The sequence below is a fragment of the Hydra viridissima genome, unplaced genomic scaffold (genome assembly GCF_058129835.1).
Source record: "Hydra viridissima isolate aposymbiotic clone 2 unplaced genomic scaffold, HvirCarnegie_v1 scaffold_1, whole genome shotgun sequence".
Taxonomy (NCBI): domain Eukaryota; kingdom Metazoa; phylum Cnidaria; class Hydrozoa; order Anthoathecata; family Hydridae; genus Hydra; species Hydra viridissima.
Window position 1 is genome coordinate 14,409,440 of NW_028324300.1, and position 20,179 is coordinate 14,429,618.

Sequence of the window (20,179 nt, forward strand, 5' to 3'; positions counted from 1 at the left end):
ATGGAAACCTATTCTAACACGCTTTCTTCTTCCATCATTTAGTTTCTAGGCATAAATAAATAAAAATTCAATTTTATACAAATTTAATACATCAACATTTATGCGGATATTGCAAAATCTTATTTCTATCATTAGAACAATCAAACTTCCCTATAACTTTCAGATATTTACAGTTGTCATTTGCACTACACTGGGTGACATTAACCAGGGTCAAGTCGTCATGTAGTGGGCCAAAGACATTTTTTGAGCGCCACTCAAAAAAGGTTTGAAGGTTTAAGGTTCCGAAACAAGAAAGAATCCAAAAATGATAATTTAAAATCAGTGCATGTTTAGGTAAAATACCTTAACCAATATGCATGTTTAGGTAAAATAACTTAACCAATATACTGCTATGCAAACGGTTACAGAATTTTAAAAAATAAGGATTTTACCTGCTCCTACCGGAGTGCTCTTTCTATATGTTATAAATGTTACAAAGATACAAACAAAGCTAGACCTCAGTTTACATTATTATAATCTGAATATAATTTGTTAATTAATATTTTTGTGAAGAATAAGGCCACTGCCTCAATATATATATATATATATATATATATATATATATATATATATATATATATATATATATATATATATATATATATTATGTATATAAATTATGTATATATACATAAATTATGTATATATACATAATATATATATATATATTTTATGTATATAAATTATGAATATATATATATATTATGTTATTAGCATATAACTATATTATGTTATAAAATATTATACAATATTATGTTACTAACATATAACAATATTATGCTCTCTTCTTTAAGAATATTGAGCTCTCTATTTGTCGAATACACTAACAATGTTAGTGTATTTTACAAATAGAGTGCTCAATATTCTTAAAGAAGAGAGCAGTAATAAAAAAGTCAAACATTTATCTAGTTTTTTGTTCTTTGACAGTCTGTTTAACTCCTTCAGAAGGTTTAAAAAAAAAATAGATAAGTGTTTATACTATATATATATATGTATATATGTATATATGTATATATGTATATATATATATATATATATATATATATGTATATATGTATTTATGTATATATGTATATATGTATATATGTATATATGTATATATGTATATATATATATATATATATATATATATATATATATATATATATATATATATATATATATATATATATATATATATATATATATATATATAGTAACATCGGAAAAGAGTACCATAGCAACAGGTTACAAAAGTTTAATGATTAAGATTTTCTTTTAACCCTGCAAAAAAAATTGAATCCTCATATAAGCAAAAAATACAAAAAAGATAAAAGGTTCATGTTGCTGAATAAATTTAAATTTAAAAATTTCTACGCTCAAAAATATTTTAAAAAAGGTTTAAAAATTGTAAACAAAAACACTAAAGTTGCTTTAGCTGAAAGTAGATATTATTCACATTCAGAGGTCTTGTATTTTATTTTAAAAATTTTTTCGTACAGCTGCAAGTTATTTTCAAAATAATTTCATGAAAAAATAGTTAAAAGCCTATTTAATTATCTAAAATTAAACAAGTTACTCGTTGTCAATGATAAGTTTTGCATCCGTAGCCATTTTAAAAATTTTAAATTATTTTTAACTCTACTGCGCTTGCGTATAATAACTTTCCATTTATTTCTAAAGTCTAAACGACCGTGATCAGAAGATATTTCCACTTGCATTACAGGCCCTAATTGGAGCAGTGCTGTGGCTAGCTCGGATGGCAGCCGGGGCGGAAGTCGGTGTTTTAAACCCATCAAAAACTAAAAGCAATAAATCTAACATATACTTCATGGAGCAATTAACATTTATTACTGTAATATTGAACAAATACCAAATACCAAAGCACAATAACAACGAAGACACAAAATCATATTTTTCGTTACTATGTTTATAACTAAAATATCTTCTTTCTAACTTTGGCCGCTGCAAACTCTGAAATAACTTTGTCATATTTTATATTTTGTATTGCCTCATGTTTTATGTATTTTAGTTTACCGTCCTCCGGCTAGTTGCCTTCCAGACGCATGCCTACTCCGTCCAGAGGAGACTCTGTGAGCGTCGTCCCAGAGTTTGCTCCCCCTTCCGGAAATAGACAAAAACCCACCGTCGTCCGGTTCACTATCCTGATGACCGCTTATGGGAGGCTAGCCCCATGTTGATCAGGTTTACTTCCACGTCAGGTAAGTAACCTCATGTTTTATGGCTTAACATACCAAGATTGTACAATCAATACACGCCCGAATTACACATCAAGCTGAGCAAAAATGCTTATGGGGAATCCCCGAAAAAGAAAAAGTTATACTAGTGATTTAATTCATTTTCCCCAACTTTTGTATTTTTGTATGTTATAGAAGTGAGGCACCGAGTGTCACCCCAAAATGGGTGACACCCGGGGCAGACCGCCTCCCTCCCCTTAGCACGCTATTGAATTAGAGATCGAAATTAATATTAAATAATCATGTTTTATATAATAAAATAATTAAAAAGTGCCTCCACGGTTAGCAACACTTATCATTGTGCACTTTAAAGCTTGGTTTCCAATAGTTGTAGAAATGTCGTACAACAGTTGCACAACAACTTTGTTTTATAATCGAAACATTTTCTATTGTACAACTTTATGTTGTACAACTGCGGTTGTGAGTTTTGAAAAAAATCTATTTCTGCAACAGTATTTTGTTTTTTGTAAAAAACGCGCAGTTTATTTTTTAATGGAAACCACACAATAACTGTCGTACAACAATAACGTTTACAAAATATCTCCATTGTGAGGAATTATTTTAACCTCCCCTGAGACACTAATGAGTCATTACTTTCTTTATGAACTTGACAATATTTTTCACATCTGACTGCGAATCATACAATTTACAAACTCCACTCCCCTTTTACACAGCAGTACTACCGCCTTATTTTAACACATTGAATACATTAAGACCATACATGCATTAACAACTACATACGTTAATACCTACACACATTAGCACCTGCATATATTAACACCTACACACACGCAAATTGCATCTTGAAGACGTTATTCACAACACCATAATTTACAAAGCATGGCGACGGCTCCATCTTGTGTGTTAGAAAAAATCTCTAATGCAGATTTTATGAACGAAGTTCAAAAGTTTCCAGTTTTGTATGACAAGTTTGATAAGGAATTTAAAGACAAATGGAAGAAGAAAAACGCATGGGAAGAAATTGGTTGTCTGTCAAACTTATCTGCTATTAAAGCGGAAGATAAATATAAAAGCCTTCGAAGTAGTTATGAAAGGTGGCTGAAATGAAAATGAAATATCCCATCAGGTTCTGGAAGGAATTCAGTTCCACCTCAGTTTCTTCAGCTCGATTGGCTAAATACTTTTATAGAACATCGTAAAACAACATCTAATATTTGTTCACTTTATGATTCCAGATTAGAAACAAAGAATTTGGAGGAAAACATTGAGGTGGTTAGTGAACAAGTTGAAAATATTCATGATCCATTGAACAAGGAGCTAAATAATCATTTATCTGAAGATGAGACTGAAAAAAAACAATTATGTTAATTCTCGTGTGCAAGTAGAGTCAAGTGAGTTGACAATTCATGCTAATAACATAACTAAAAGAAAAAAAAAATTATATTAGATTCTGATGATTTTTTTGACAAAACTTTAGTGAAAACATTAGAAATGATTTACTCCAGTATTGAAAATCCGACTGAAGATGAGCAGGATGAAGATTATTTATGAAACCATTAATTCCACACCTAAAACGATTAAACAACTATTCTAAAGCCTCGGCTAAAGTTCAAATATAAGCACTTCTTCTCAAATTAGAGTTTTCAGATAAAGATGAAACAATCTAGCCTCTCTGTTTAACCTATTAATGTGAATAAAAAATGTAAATATTACAGTCTAGCTTATTATTTTGTTAAACCAACTGATTTGAAAAACTACACATTCTGTAAAATCCTTTGTAATTGTAAAAAGAAGAACCTGATTTTGCAGGAGCCTCAATGCGTACATGTTTTCCACCAATAGCTCCTATGCATTGTGGAAAGTTCCAATTCTGATTAAACTCTTTAATGATGTTTTGCCATTCTTTTATGTCATTTGGTGCTCTTAGAAATATTTTTTTGAGAACTTCCCATATAGAACAGCAAGTTTCTTCGATTATATTACAAACTGTAGCTCTCCCAACTCGAAAATAAAAGGACTGAGTTTGCTGTGATTCTCCTGTAGCCAGGTATCGAATTGTAATAAATAATCTTTGTGATGGACAGAGAGACTCTCCACTGGAACAATACTTTTTCGTTAATGAAGATCCGATTAATGATAAAAGATGTTCAAGTCTGTCAGGAGACATTCTTAAGTATCGATAAAAAAGTTCCTAATCAAATAGCATCATTTTTTGCACCAAATAACTAAACGCACCTTGCTTAACGCGAATTTTAGATAGTTCTCTGACCCAAAACATATGCTTTCTTTTCTTTACGCTTTTTCGGCGTCTTAAAATTAAAAGTTTAAGAAAAAGTCGATAATTTAAAGTGAGATTTTTTTTTATGAAGGCCATTTTTTGTTTGTTTACATTGTTTTTTTTTTAAAGATTTTTGCGTTAATTCAATCTAATGAAAACATTGCGTTGCACAACAATTTACCGCAAAACAAATCAAACGAACGTTGCACGATTTTTGTACGACATTTCTACAACTATTGGAAACCAAGCTTAAGTTTACTCTTAAGCTTGGTTTCCAATAGTTGTAGGAATGTCGTACAACAAATGTACAACAACTTTGTTTTATATTGGAAACATTTTCTAGTGTAAGTTGCACAACTTAACGTCGGTTGTACAACAAATTTTACGTTGTACAACTGTGGTTGTATGTTTTGAAAAAAATCTATTTCTGCAACAGTATTTTGATTTTTCTGCAAAACGCGCAGCTTATTTTTTTTTTATTGGAAACCACACAATAGACCGGGTGAATAAAAAAGAGCAATTGCTTGTGAGCAATTGCTGAGTAAAAGTAATAGCGAAAAGCAAATGCTCGCTGTAATAGCAAAAATGTGTAAATAAAGTTTTGTTTATGCTCACAAGCAACTGCTTTTGCATCGGAGTAAAAGCTATATGCCGTTGCCGATATAAATAGCTTTTTAAACCACTAGTGTTTAAAAATGGCTACTTTAAACCAGATTTCAATTGAATCAAGTGAAAATAATATAGCTAGCCTAAGTTTTAACAAATGTGAAGATGAAACTTTTATTAACATACTATGCGAATTGCCGATCCTTCTACAAAAAAGCCAATTTCCAAGCGTTAAAGTAAAGAAAAACAATGCATTTTTTAGAATGCAAGACCAAATGTTCTAAGCAACAGGAATAAAGATTGATATAAAAACATTGGCGAAAAAGATTGATATGAAAGCATTAGCGGAAAAGATTGCCAACATGAAAACAAGGTTGAAAAAAAAGTCTGATATCCATCGAACTGGAAACAAGCCTATAAAGCATTCAATAAGTGAATTAAAACTTGCTTTTAGATAGAGAAAAGAATCCTACCTTCACACAAATTGATGGTTAGTAAAGACAACTTTATGTATATACTTATGTACATATTATTACATATATATACACACACATTTATATATATATATATATATATATATATATGTATATATATATATATATATATATATATATATATATATATATATATATATATATATATATATATATATATATTGTTAGATCAACCTAAATAGTAAAAGCCTTCTAAATAGTAAAAAACTTAGCTTAAAGTGGATTTTTACTTAAAGTGGACTTTTTAAAGGCCACATTACGTTTTAGAGAAACTTTTAGGCAAAGCTATTGTTATTAAGAAGTCAATAACCAGTTTTCTAATTAGAATATGATTTATACAAAGATTGGCGGATAGTTGGTTTAGCTTTAATAATATAATTTTGAGTTTCAACATTCGTTTTTTTTACGATGTATATTTAGTCATTGTACGAAACAACACTTAAAGTGGATCTACATTTTGAGAAGCGTTTATGTGGATAAATTATAAAAGTATTTAATAAATTTTTTTTCTTCCATAAAACGTCATACAACTGATACTGGTAGAACTTATAAAGCTTGTTAAATCTTTATTCCTAAAGATATACGATAAATGTTATTAATGAGGTCGATAATGCACAGGTTTTTTGCAGAAAAATTTTTTTGTAAAGTTATCTACTTTTAATCAAAAGAAATAGTTAACTGAGTTTATTTAAAAGATGTTTTTCTGTAAAGAATATTTAAAACATTTTTAAACTTGTTTTTAAAACTTAACTTAGCGTGTACATATAAGTCCACTTTAAGCGCGGTTTCAAACGTTTAAAATAAGACCACTTTAGGCGGATTTTTGAACGTTTCAATAAGTCCACTTTAAGAAATATCGTACAACGTACTGCTCTTTTTTATTCACCCGGCGTATTAACTGTTGTACAACAATAAAGTTTACAAAATATCGCCATTTTTTTACAAAGCATGGCGACGGCTCCATCTTGTGTGTTAGAAAAAATCTCTAATGCAGATTTTATGAACGAAGTTCAAAAGTTTCCAGTTTTGTATGACAATTTTGATAAGGAATTTAAAGACAAATGGAAAAAGAAAAATGCATGGGAAGAAATTGGTTGTCTGTCAAACTTCTCTGCTAATCAAGCGGAAGAAAAGTATAAAAGCATTCGAAGTAGTTATGAAAGGTGGCTGAAATGAAAATGAAATATCCCATCAGGTTCTGGAAGGAATTCAGTTCCACCTCAGTTTCTTCAGCTCGATTGGCTAAATACTTTTATAGAACACCGTAAAACAACATCGAATATTTGTTCACCTTATGATTCTAGATTAGAAACAACGAATTTGGAGGAAAACGTTGAGGTGGTTAGTGAGCAAGTTGAAAATATTCATGATCCATTGAACAAGGAGCTAAATAATCATTTATCTGAAGATGAGACTGAAAAAAACGATTATGTTAATTCTTGTGTGCAAGTAGAGTCAAGTGAATCGACAGTTCATACTGATAACAAAACTAAAAGAAAAAGAAAAAAAAATTAGATTCTGATGATTTTCTTGACAAAACTTTAGTGAAATCATTAGAAATAAGTAACTCCAATATTGAAAATCCGGCTAAAGATGAGCAGGATGAAGATTATTTACTTATGAAATCATTAATTCCACAGCTAAAGCGATTAAACAACTATTCCAAAGTTTTGGCAAAAGTTTAAATACAAGCACTTCTTCTCAAATTAGAGTTTCCAGATAAAGGTGAAACAATCTAGCCTCTCTGTTTAACCTTTTAATGTGAATAAGTAATGTAAATATTACAGTCTAGCTTACTATTTTGTTTAACCAATTGATGTAAAAAAACTGCACATTTAAAATAAAATCAGGGAATATAATATACGAATTTTATTAACTTTTAATTAACTATTGGGGCATATTTAAAATTTAAAAAAATAAAAAAGTATTGCTTTGTTAAATATATCATATTGTCATTTAAAAGTAAGTTCATTAAAGTATATGTAATAACATATACTCTAGTTATTAACTAGATTGTGGCCACATGATTGAACATAGTCCAATTTCCTCTAAAAGGTTTCCTTCACATGAATTAAAATAATCTTTAAATGTGTTTCTTATTGCAATTGCATCAAATACAGATCTATTACTTTTTGATTTCGAGAAATTAAGCAAACATGCTTGATCTTGCAATTCTTTTTTCCAATCTCCTTGAACAATAATTCCTGAATAACTTTCACTATCAACAAAACCAGTAGGGATATAATGTCCTCCATCTGTTAAACGCAAATAGTTGTGAAGAAAGACAGTAGCTTTTATTATATTTTCCACTTTCGATGGTTTTGCTTTAATTGGAGATTTGTAAATTCTCCATCTAACACCTAAAATTCAAAAGCTATTTTCAATTGATCTCCGTGCTCTTGAAAAGCGGTATTTAAAAACGTTTTGCTGAACGGTAAGGTTTTTACCTAGGTATGGTTTCATTAACCATGGTTTAAGTGCAAATATATCATCTTCAACAAGGACTGGTGGAACTTTAGGATCGACTTCAGACATTTCTGGTAAATGAAAATTTCACTTACTAAATGCTCTACCAAATGTGCTTGCATTTAAAATGGCAGCATCATTATCCCTTCTATAAGCCCTAATGTCAAATTATAAAACAATATTTAGTATCACAAATGACTAATAAAATCATGCTTTAAAATCCTTTGAAGTTGCAAAAATAAGAACTTGATTTTGCAGGAGCCTCAATGCGTACATGCTTTCCATCAATAGCTCCTATATATTGTGGAAAGTTCCAATTTTGATTAAACTCTTTAATTTATTTTGCCTTTCTTTTATGTCATTTGGGGCTCTGAGAGATTTTTTTTTTGAGAACTTCCCATATAGCACAACAATTTTTGGATTTTCAACAAATTTGAAAATCCGATTAAAGACAAAAGGTGTTCTAGTCTGTTCAGAGACATTCTTAAGTATCGATAAAAAAAATTCCCTATCAAATAGCGTCATTTCCTGCACCAAAGAACTTAACGCACCTTGCTTAACGCGTTTCTTAAATAGTTTTCTGACCTAAACCATATGCTTTCTTTTTTTTACGCTTTTTTGGCGTCTTAAAGTTAAAAGTATAACAATAAGTCGATAATTTAAAAAAACATTTTTTTTTATGATGGCCATTTTTTGTTTGTTTACACTGATTTTTTTGAAAAATTTTTGCGCTAATTTTATGCAAATGAAACATTGCTTTGCACAACAATTTACCGCACAACAAATCAAACGAATGTTGCACGGTTGTTGTACGATATTTCTACAACTACTGGAAACCAAGCTTTACTCTAGCCAAAACAACACCAGTTCTTGAGAAACTTTAAATGTATCTCGAATATTGAAAAACTGGATAATATGTTAAGCAGTGTCTTGCAGGGAGCATTTTTTAAAACCGCTTATGCTTTAACAATTTCAGTTCAACTTACATACATACATACATACATACATACATACATACATACATACATACATACATACATACATACATACATACATACATACATACATACATACAAACATACATACATACAAACATACATACATACATACATACATACATACATACATACATACATACATACATACATACATACATACATACATACATACATACATACATACATACATACATACATACATAAGTTGTACTCGTTTCGGGAAATTGGTTTGAACTTTTTTATTTCAGTGATTTTATAGAATATTTTAATATTTCAAAGCCCTAGTAATTTTTATACCGATTTTTACTGTTTAAAAGAACTTCTTCTTTCTGGAAATAGATTTAAGCAGAAGAGATATCTCATAGAACTTTTTAATAAAGAAAATTAAAAAATCTGACATTTATTGTATGAAAAAGAATTGCACTTATCGTTATTTTTATTATCAGGATGAATTCTTAGTTATCTCTTCCATGAACCTGTTTCGAAGATTTATGTGCCTCCCCGGATTAAGCACATGCAAGCTCGTCCAGTTTGGTGTGTTTTTCGAGTTTAAAAATTTTGTTCAAGTTTTTCAAATAGTAAAATATTTCAAATAATTTCGAATAATTCGAGTTCAAGTTTGTCAACTTTAACTTTCACTTAATGTTTCGATTGAATTTATACAAGTGTATCAAGTTTTTAAATATCAACAAATTTATTTAACAAACACAATTATTTGAGAATATCAATCAATCCAACATTTTTAATCCGTCATGTTATTAACACGATGTCAACGATTTCTTAACATCATATTAATAACACGACGATTCAAAATGTTAATTGTGTAATATTAAATCAAAAATCAAAATACATTGACTGTAAATATAATTTTAAATCAAAAATAAAAATATGTTTGATGTTAAATTATAAAAAAATGTATAGTGTTAAATTAAAAATAAAAAAATCCACTTTGTTCAAAAACAAATAAATAAAATACTAATAGCTGTTCTTTAACATAAATAACAGCTTCAGTGAACTGTCATTGTAATTATGGTTTGTAACCGTCATTGCTTGCATCCATTCTTAAAGTTATATATTTTATAAAAATATTGGACAAACCTGAGAAAACTCAAAAATTTATAAAGTTTATCAACTATTAAATTTGAACTTGAGCAGTTCAAGAACTACTTGTAATTTTTGCCAAAGTTTTCTGATTTTAAAGCTTTGGTCACACCAGCAAACTTAGGCAGCTAATTGTTTGGAAAAAGATTAGAGCTTTTTAATTTGATTGTTCTTGTAAGAGTAATGAAGAATTAAAAGTAGGAAAAATAAATTAACTAGAGAACATAAAAAAGTTGGAGGACTCGAAAAACTTGATTAAAACAAATGTTAAATGTCATAAACTTGAGTCTACTTGAGTTTTTAGAAACCAATTATTTTTTTTCTTTAAGTTTTGCAAATTCAAATATTTCAAGTATTTAATAGTCAGATAGTTCAAGTCTACTCAAATCTCATTAACTTTCAAACTCTACTCATAGCTGAAGTCTTACAGCAAATATGTTGGCCAGACTTCTCAATATTATAAGTCTTTCTTTTTAACCTTCACATCAAGATTTTCATTACATATTTTGACTTAGAGCTTTTTTTATTGTCTACTTTAAATGCTCAAATACTAGGGATCAGGTTGAGAATTTGGTCTCTAAGTCTCATTTGTACTGCAACAAACAGGAGGTTACAGCTATTTTCATTTCTATTTATGTCAGTCAATATATTACATTGGATTAAAGTAATGCTTTCTTTTATAGAACTGTAAAGTAAAAAGTTAAATTTATGATGGCATGTGTATATTTTAGCTAACTCTCAAGATGCATTAACTTTTAGAAAGTTTTTTAATGAAGTAAAGAAAAACAAGAAAATATTGTCTGTACTGAAGTAAAAATTCATGATTATTTATTGAACTGTAATATTAATAAAAATAGATTAAAAAAATATTAACTACATGGTTTCTTTTTTAATCATACTTGCAAACAGCTTACAAAAGTTTTCATTAAATCCTTTAAACACTTCACCCCTCTCTGCAGTCTCAAAGACTAAAGGAAAGCTCTCGCATTTTGTATACATGTTTTCAAGAGGAGTATACCAAGTCCGATTCCAATAACCTTTATCGTCCATCATATTCATGGTGTTTAACTGGTACAACATAAAAGTAGCTCTTTCACCATTACTTACTATACATTGAGTAACTAAAGGCTTCTTTAAGTCTGTTCCATGTAAAACACCATCAGCAAGAGCCTGGGCACTAAGCTGGGCAAACATTACAAACATACCAAATGCATACATTTGCTCATCATGCCTAAGAAGACTATTAAATATTATACTAGTGTGACAGTGCTTGATGGGATTAAACTTATGCAAATCCATTCCAGGGCGTGATTTAAGGTGTAAAACAGATCTTTGATAAACATTCATAGAATAGGTATCAAATGGACCGGGTAAGGATTGAACCTCAGCGCTTGTCAGCTCTAAAAGATTAAAGTAAAATTCAATTTTTCTATTTCTCTTGGATTTTTAATATTTATTTGTAACCAATTGTCTTTTACAAGTGCTTGCTATCCCTGATAAACATCAAAGTTAAAAGCCTTAACTAAAATTGTAAATTGAAACATTTTTAATATCATAAGCACAATATAAAAGAACAAGTAATATTCATTCAGTAATAATAAACTAAATATTTTATAAATTTGATAAATATGTTAACATTGGTAAATCTCAGTATAAAATTTAATATACAATAAACTAATGGCTAGTTAAAGTTTTTAGTATATCTTTTATAAATGAGTACTAAACAATTGATATTTAAATATATTTTTGTAAGAGGTGTAAGCTTTGAAACTGCCACCTTATGTTAAAGCATATAAAAGTAATAAATATATGCAAAACTAAAATGTACGTGAAATTTTTGCATGTATTTCACATTAATGTACTCAAAGTAAATATTTTTTTACCTTCTGGAACTTCTATAATAGCAAAATTGTTTCTTGTTTTTAGTACATAATTTGGGTTGAACTTTGAATAATAAAACTTGTAGTTTCTTGTCCAATGGGTCTCTACCAATGGGTTGTGATACAGATAAGAATTCTCAGCCTTTAAATGATTTTTTAAAGATCCATCAAGTAATGAAAGTCTAATAAAGTTAAAAAATAAATTGTCTATTCTTTCGGGAACAAGACGGGGCAGATCTTTATTGGCATACGATTTCTGGTAAGCAACTGTGTGAAAAAATGATTTTTCAAATTCTTTAACAAATTTGGAAGACGGTTCTTCTTTGTTTAAATAATTAGCCTCTGGTAAACCAACTGATGATACAGTTTTTGTTAACCATTTATATTTTTCAAATATCTTAGGGACAGTTGTTGAAGTCGGATGAACCCAGAAAGGTTTATTCACAGTATGAGGAAGAAATAAAAATGGAATGTCTCTAGAGCCTTTGTAATTATTAGAAGTTATTCCTTCTTCTAACTGTTCTTTTTTTTCAGAAGATGAAGTAAGTGCTTGTTTTTGATAAAAAACGCAATTGCCATTGAGAGTTGTTGATAAGAAGTTGTGATTTTGCCACTTAGTGCGCCATAAGTTCCGCGAGGAGAAGGAGCATAAGACCATTTTTAAAAAGTGATTAAGCGGTAGTTTGAAACCGCATTCAAATAAAGTTTCTGGGGAGACATACTTTACAGAACAGACCTTTCAGAGATTCTATAAAAGGCCATATGTAATACTATTACATATGGCCTTTTATAGAATCGCTGAAAAGTAAAAAAATTTCTATTACTAATAGAAAATTTCTAAAAAAATTTCTATTACTAATAGAAAATTTCTAAAAAAATTTCTATTACTAATAGAAAATTTCTAAAAAAATTTCTATTACTAATAGAAATTTTTTTCACATATTCTTTTAACTACCCGGTAAAAAATCTCATAATAAACTTTTACTGTCGTTATGATATATTTACTATTCAATTACAATAACATTAAATGAAATTACACAAAAATATTTAAAAATCGTGAACTAAATGCATAAGTAAAAGAACTACAGGCACGAGCAAAAACTTAGGAACATTTAAAAAATCAACAGAAAGTTTAAAAAATCAATTTAAAAACACTTTTTTTTTTAGATACTTTGAGGGGTAATACTATATGTATGTTAAAACAACATTTTGAACCACTGAATTTGTTTTCTTCATAGTTTGTGGTTATTTCAGCAAAAAACTCAAGTGATTGGGAAAACAAACTAATGGCACAAAAATATGCTCAGACTGTAATTCTACGTGAACAAGGGGTTGGAGGTGGCTGTTGTTGCTGTACGTTTTAATGTAACATAGCTGCATAAAAATCATAAAAATCATAAAAAATTGAAACTATATCATTAAACTGGTGATTTAAAAATGCCCAAACTGGTCGTGTTAAATCATATCTATTTGCCAGTGCTTCTTAAATTTTAATTGAATTTTTTTCCCACTAATTACATGAGAAAAAGGATAAGGTCGCGAGGCCTAGGGCTTAGTAATTTGCCTGACCATAATCCTATTAAAAATTGCTGAGGTCATTTTAAAAATACGAGTGAAAACTAAGCACGAATGAGTTTAACTAATTGTTTCTTAATATTTAAGGAAGCTTATTCACTCAATGTCTACCCGTTTAGCTAATTATATGAAAGCTCGGGGGGCGCCATACGAAGTATTAAATTGATGAGTTAACAATTACATTTAAAAATGATTCTTTTTGTCAATTGTCATGATTACTAATATATTTTGATGAAATAAATGGATAATTTAATGAAAATCACGTTTTTTTTTACATAACTTTCCAAACTTTTGACTGTGGCTATAGATTTGTAACTGTTAAACAAGACGTCAAAGTAGATTCCAGTTTAGTAATTTAGAAATATTGAATACTCATGCAAATTATTAAGCCTTTAACTCAATGGTTGGTCATCATCCAATTTATTTTCGCGCTATATTTATTGTATATTGTGAGGAGGGAGAATTAAATTACAAATAACGATAAGAAAAGTTGAACACACGATGATTCATCTACCTGTCATATAAATAAATGAAAAAACGAAAAGAAGAAAAGTTAAAAATAACAACCAAGAAAAGACGTTCACACGGAGACTAATTCAGTCTGTCATAAAAATAAATGATGAATAAGTAACGCAACCAAAAACAACCAAAAAACTATAAAAATTTTGAAAAAAGAGGGGATAAGGACCGATTAGAGCGACGGATGAGTACGGTCGTCTCTTTGGAAGGAGAGAAGAAGAAAAGAAGACGAAGTTTTAAAGATAAAGTTTTAACAAAGTTTTAAGAAGAATTTTAAAAAGAGAGAGAATTTTGTGATAAGAAAAATACTTTGATGAACAAGCAGTTTTATGAGCAATTTAATAAGGAGTTAAATAAAAGAAGAAAAGAAGAAGAACTTAATATTAATTAAAGGAGAATAACCAGAAGTTTCAAATAAAGAAGATATATTTGCAATAAAAAGAAGGTATAAAAAGAGGAGTAATTGACATAAACTTTATCGAACACTGCAAGAAGCGTAAGAGAATATTATTTGTATTATGTAAATGTTATGACAAAAAGAGTGCTAAACATTACAAACTAATAGGACGTTTGTTGAGTTTTATTACATAATAGAACATATTGAGGAAGGCAAATAGAACCTTTGCCCTTTACCAATTAAACCTTGCTCATTCCTAACCAAACTATCCCCAAACCTCGCCCTTTCTCAACCAAGTACTCCCCATGCCATCAAACCTTTTCAAACCTCCATTAACCCTTCTACACAACTCTACAACCTATACATCCCTAATCCCTTACCTTCATTATAATACTTAACAAACAATAAACACAAATAAAGAAATAAAATACTTATATTTATATAAAAAAAACGCCGCCCTCACAATACTTAGATACCTCCATAAATGAAGCACATCCAATAATCTCCGCGTCAGTTGCCCGTGTCGCATTTTGAACCATTTTAGTATCATAAGCACGAGTCTTTTTGGCATATTTAAATAGCTATTCAATTCCTCCTGCATTTCATAGCGCATGTTTCCATCTCCATTTATTCTATGGAGTAGTCTTGGATTAAGAGTGAGGTTGATCCGTCCAACAAAAAACTTTCATTTCTTAACGAATCCCAAACTTTACTGCTATAGACTTTCTCAAAACAAAAGATAAAATTTTGCGATTTTTTCATTTAAAAAAATCACACTGTTTTCATTTCGAGTATAACATTTGCGTTGCTCAATTCATTATCTTTGATAATAGGTTCATTATTGATTTATCATTTTTTAGTTTGTTACTAATTTCTTGTTGAATATTGTCATTATTACGTTTTTCTCTTTCAACAAGGAAAAAATTGTCAGGTTATACTTCTTTTGAATACTACGCCGTACTATGGCATTGACATTCTCTAGGCTTCAGCTATTTTTATTTGAAATAAAAGTTACCATATATAGTCCTACTCAGCAGATTTGATAAAGTAATTCAAATGGTTCTTCGTATAAAAGGCATACTCTTTGGGTTTTATTACGTCAAAGTAATTTTTCTCAAAAAACATCTGATTTTTAGATGTTTCGCTGTTGAACTGGATCAGCGATGTGTTCTGTGATTAAATTGATGCCTTTTCAGGGAAACAATTTTAAAGTCTTAAAGCAAAATGATACACCGGAGACCTACTTGAAGATTGGAAGCTGGACAAACGAAGCATGTTGCGACTCTGAAATCACTTTCTAGTTATAGAAAGTGTTCAACTTAAGAAAAAGTCAAGATCATCAACAACTCCAAAAGTCAATCAGTATTTGTTTGTAATTGCTAGAAAAAATTGAAAAATGAAATGTGGAATAAAATGTAATGTAGTAAAAAAGAAATGTATCGCAGGAAAATTAACATCCATTAAAAATAGAATGTCTAATCTCAATTCAAACAGTAAAAAGTTATTTTCATGCAAAAGGTGTATATGCTCAAAAAAATTTATGTTCACTTAAAAATCAAAGGTTTATGTTTATAGAAAAGCACAAAGAGCTTGGGGACTAGAATACTCAAATTGAAACAATTAGGATTGATCTCGTGTATTTTTTAGAGACGAGTCTAGATAATGGACGTTTATTGATATGATTTGAAAGATTTTTTTGTTAAATATCCCAAAATTATGGTGGAATGTTTTAAATTATTACATTTAATAAGTAGTCTATTGTTCATTGATATGCTGTTTCAATTAACCCCAAATTTATTTTATATACGATTGTCCTCGTTCATATTGCGCAAATAGTGAAATAGCTTGAGAAAGAAGCAATTGAACGAATGAGCTGGTCTGCCTGTTCACCGAACTTTATTCCGCTCGACTTTTGCCAGCACAATTGAAAGCTCAAAATTAGCCTTGAAGCAATCGGAATCAATTTATAATCGTAGGTCAGTTTACATCATAGCAAATTATACAAAAGAAAAAACAATTTCATTTATCAAGTGAAACTCAAAAAACATTCTCCTATAAAAGTAAACCTGCTTTTGAAACTGAAATGCAAATCAGCCGGTTAAATAAATGCAAATCAGCTGGTTAAATAAATGCAAATCAGCCGGTTAAATAAATGCAAATCAGCCGGTTAAATAAATGCAAATCAGCCGGTTAAATAAATGCAAATCAGCCGGTTGATTTATTAACCTGGCCTTTTGTATATTTTGCTATTTTATAGAATTCGTTATAATTCAAATTGTAACAATAGCGAGAAAACAAGTTTTTTAAAAAAACTTGCCTTAAAAGTTTTAAAAGAAAAAAAAACCAAGCAAAGATTTGAAAGCCTTCATTTGCATTTCAAACTTCGATACTTTCTTACAGTCTGGTGAAAAAAAAAAATCATTAAAAAACATGAATGAAAACGAAATAAAGATTGAAGCAGCAAATAAGTAAAACAAAAAAGTTTATGACTTTCATAATTTAACAGTTAAATACGAAATATTAATAGTATATCTCTCTTGTTTATACTGTTAATGAGTACGTTTAATTTGGCAAGTTTATAACCTGTCTTATACTTTATTATCTTGTATGTATGATTTGCAAAGTAAAAGTTTCATAGTCTTCACTTCATTTTTATTTCCTATGCTCTTCATGTAATTAAATTGATTAAAGTCCATAAACATATGTCGTTTGCCTGTATTATGTAAATATTCTTCAAATTAGGGCTTTTACAAAGAGCACCAAATGACTAGTTGGAGCTTTTCTCACTAGTCCCTTTTCTATCACTTGCGAGGTCAATTTTTTTGCATCCACTTTTTTTAATCTACGTCAATGATCTCCGGAGGGCGTCAAAGAGCCTTTCAACTACAATTTTTGATGAAAGAAGTATGGACAGAAAATGTTGCATGCAAGCGCTAATACTGCATGCAAAAACTATTTGGTTTTTGTTGTCAGGGCATACATCCTAAGGACTCCGTATTCGGGGACCTAGAATCAGCATTAAAAGATAGAGAGTTTATACCAATTAGGTATATATTCATGTAATGGAGAAATCTAGAACAAAAACAAGCTTACTTTTTTTTAAAATGTGACAATGATAAATATCAACTTATCTTAGAAATAAAATTAAAGCTTCGATATGGAGCGGAATTAAGTTTTCACTGTTTTGCCCAATAAAAGGTGGCAAACTTTAACTCACCCAATAAATGATTCCAACTTTTCTCAGAAAACTATTTATTGACAAAAACTAAAATCAATTGTGTGAAAAATTTCTTGACTTAATTATAAATCAAAATATTAATCATTATAATATATCGATTATGATTATATACGATCTCTTATTTTAATCAATTGTCATAAAGATCTCTCATCTGAAAATTATTACTAAAATATACGCGATTGTTTATAATATGGTGTTTTAAAATTATTTTAATGAAGAACAAAAAATTAAAAGTAAAAGTTCAAATAGAATTGCAAAATTTTTTAAAAATTATTAAGATAATGAAGAAAGAACATCTTTACATAACGCTCCATAGTACTATTCAACCTGTTACCATATTTGATTGGCTCTGCTTTATATTCTAACAAATAATGGCCCTACGTACATCTCTCACTTTTTTCACCGACTCCAAAAAAGAAGAAAAATATGTTGAAAGTAATGAAGTGGTCACCTCAGTCTCTTTATACAAATCAAGTCACCCTTTTCTAGGAAAAACTGATAGATAAATAAGATCAGCGTAACCAACTATCGAAAAATGTCTGCAAGATTCTTGTTTTTCGCATAAGTGGAAAAATCTAGATATCCAAAAACTCTAAACTTGCCTTAAGCTTATTAGCATCGTGTCGAGATATATTGGCACCTGGAAGCCTTCAAGAATGTTCTTACAACTCTTAACCATAAATAGCTCGACGCAACTTGCGAGTGGCTTTAGGATTGTGTGAAATACATGAACAGTTTATATTTTTTTACTATTAGAGATTATATATAGCATAGATAGTAATTATAAAACACGTAAAACTCCGTAGTGCAAGAACTAAAGAGCTTGCTCACAGATAAAATAATAAATTTAGACGAGTACCTCGAAGCCTTCAAAAAACAGGTGGCTTCATAAGCCAACCAAAAAAATGAGCCTGAGCATGTTCTTACAACCGATCAGAGACACGAGTCTCCAGATCAAAAGCTCACCGAGGAAGAACGTGAGTTAATAGGATTAACACCAGGAGAGTTGCCATTGACCTATCAAAAGCATGAGCCTGATCAAAAGCTCAGCAAGGAAGAAAGTGAGTTTTTTGGATTGATACCAGAAAAGTCACTATCAGCCAATCAAAAAAATGAGCCTGAGCCAACCGATCAGAAAAACGAGTCTTTAGATCAGAAGCTCAGCAAGAAAGAGTTACCGAACTTCGAAATTTACAAGAGTACCGACTAACTTAAGATATCTAAAGCCACTACACGACAAGGGCATAAAATTGAGTTATTCCCAATTGAACTGATGTTAGTCATAAAATCAAAAACTGTTGAACTTCTGGAGGAGGAGATAGAGAAAGAAGGGCGAAAATTTTCGTATATGCTTGCTACAGTATTTAAAAGGGGAGACAAGATCGCTGAGGATTAGCCAAATGCTACAACCATAACTGCATATCTGAGGGCCGAAAATGTACCAATACTAAATAATGACGATATCGAGGAGTTTCACAAAATATTCGTAAGAGTGATATCGGAAAAGATGATGTCTTTTACGTCTGCTAACTCTAGTTGGTCAATAAAACGATGCAAACTTATTTTCATTAGCTCTGCAGAGTATATGCCGTTCAGAGGTATCAGCTATGTAGAGATACCTAGTGGTATACCAAGGAGATACGCTGTTAACGTGAGGAACACGAATAACAGATGTTTTGAGTTGACCATACAATCCAAGCACCTGGGTGAGCTAAACTTCACAGGGATTGATTTCACGAAAAATTTGAGCATCTTAACTCAAGGCTATTTGTGAATGTCTTCGGATGGAGTAATGAGTTGCATCCAATGTATATTAGCAAGATAGAAGGGCATATCAGAGAGCAGGAAGGCAAGGAAGGCAAGGAAGGCAAGGAAGGCAAGGAAGGCAAGGAAGGCAAGGAAGGCAAGGAAGGCAAGGAAGGCAAGGAAGGCAAGGAAGGCAAGGAAGGCAAGGAAGGCAAGGAAGGCAAGGAAGGCAAGGAAGGCAAGGAAGGCAAGGAAGGCAAGGAAGGCAAGGAAGGCAAGGAAGGCAAGGAAGGCAAGGAAGGCAAGGAAGGCAAGGAAGGCAAGGAAGGCAAGGAAGGCAAGGAAGGCAAGGAAGGCAAGGAAGGCAAGGAAGGCAAGGAAGGCAAGGAAGGCAAGGAAGGCAAGGAAGGCAAGGAAGGCAAGGAAGGCAAGGAAGGCAAGGAAGGCAAGGAAGGCAAGGAAGGCAAGGAAGGCAAGGAAGGCAAGGAAGGCAAGGAAGGCAAGGAAGGCAAGGAAGGCAAGGAAGGCAAGGAAGGCAAGGAAGGCAAGGAAGGCAAGGAAGGCAAGGAAGGCAAGGAAGGCAAGGAAGGCAAGGAAGGCAAGGAAGGCAAGGAAGGCAAGGAAGGCAAGGAAGGCGAGAATGA

At 30.5% G+C, this 20,179-nt stretch overlaps 3 protein-coding genes and 2 pseudogenes across 3 annotated transcripts; 2 read left to right on the top strand and 3 right to left on the bottom strand.

The window, feature by feature from the left end:
- Window positions 1–3,969: 3,969 nt before the first annotated feature.
- LOC149893478 (uncharacterized) lies at window positions 3,970–4,404 on the bottom strand. Its single transcript, XM_090066905.1, has one exon. The coding sequence runs from the start codon at window positions 4,402–4,404 to the stop codon at window positions 3,970–3,972; it is 435 nt and encodes a 144-aa protein (XP_089923031.1).
- Window positions 4,405–6,563: 2,159 nt separating this feature from the next.
- On the top strand, window positions 6,564–7,354 carry LOC149893479 (uncharacterized; annotated as a pseudogene).
- Window positions 7,355–7,612: 258 nt separating this feature from the next.
- LOC149893480 (uncharacterized) lies at window positions 7,613–8,240 on the bottom strand (annotated as a pseudogene).
- A 2,739-nt stretch (window positions 8,241–10,979) lies between these two features.
- Window positions 10,980–12,748, bottom strand: LOC145187996 (large ribosomal subunit protein mL37-like). Its single transcript, XM_080064544.2, has 2 exons — window positions 12,064–12,748; window positions 10,980–11,580 (listed from the first exon to the last, which is right to left on the bottom strand). Exons 1-2 carry the CDS (start codon window positions 12,716–12,718, stop codon window positions 11,054–11,056), a joined length of 1,182 nt encoding a protein of 393 aa, XP_079920670.2. The 5' UTR covers window positions 12,719–12,748; the 3' UTR covers window positions 10,980–11,053.
- Window positions 12,749–19,296: 6,548 nt separating this feature from the next.
- Window positions 19,297–20,179, top strand: LOC149893481 (uncharacterized). Its single transcript, XM_090067075.1, has 2 exons — window positions 19,297–19,440; window positions 19,607–20,179. The coding sequence occupies exons 1-2, from the start codon at window positions 19,297–19,299 to the stop codon at window positions 20,177–20,179; spliced, it is 717 nt and encodes a 238-aa protein (XP_089923201.1).

Bases quoted from the DNA above. Each gene is read 5' to 3' on its own strand.
- LOC149893478 (XM_090066905.1), bottom strand. From the start codon at position 4,404: ATGTCTCCTGACAGACTTGAACATCTTTTATCATTAATCGGATCTTCA.
- LOC145187996 (XM_080064544.2), bottom strand. From the start codon at position 12,718: ATGGTCTTATGCTCCTTCTCCTCGCGGAACTTATGGCGCACTAAGTGG. The intron at 11,581-12,063 runs GTAAAAAAATAT...TTAATCTTTTAG, and splicing joins TATTATAGAAGTTCCAGAAG to AGCTGACAAGCGCTGAGGTT.
- LOC149893481 (XM_090067075.1), top strand. From the start codon at position 19,297: ATGATGTCTTTTACGTCTGCTAACTCTAGTTGGTCAATAAAACGATGC. The intron at 19,441-19,606 runs GTGAGGAACACG...AATGTATATTAG, and splicing joins CAAGGAGATACGCTGTTAAC to CAAGATAGAAGGGCATATCA.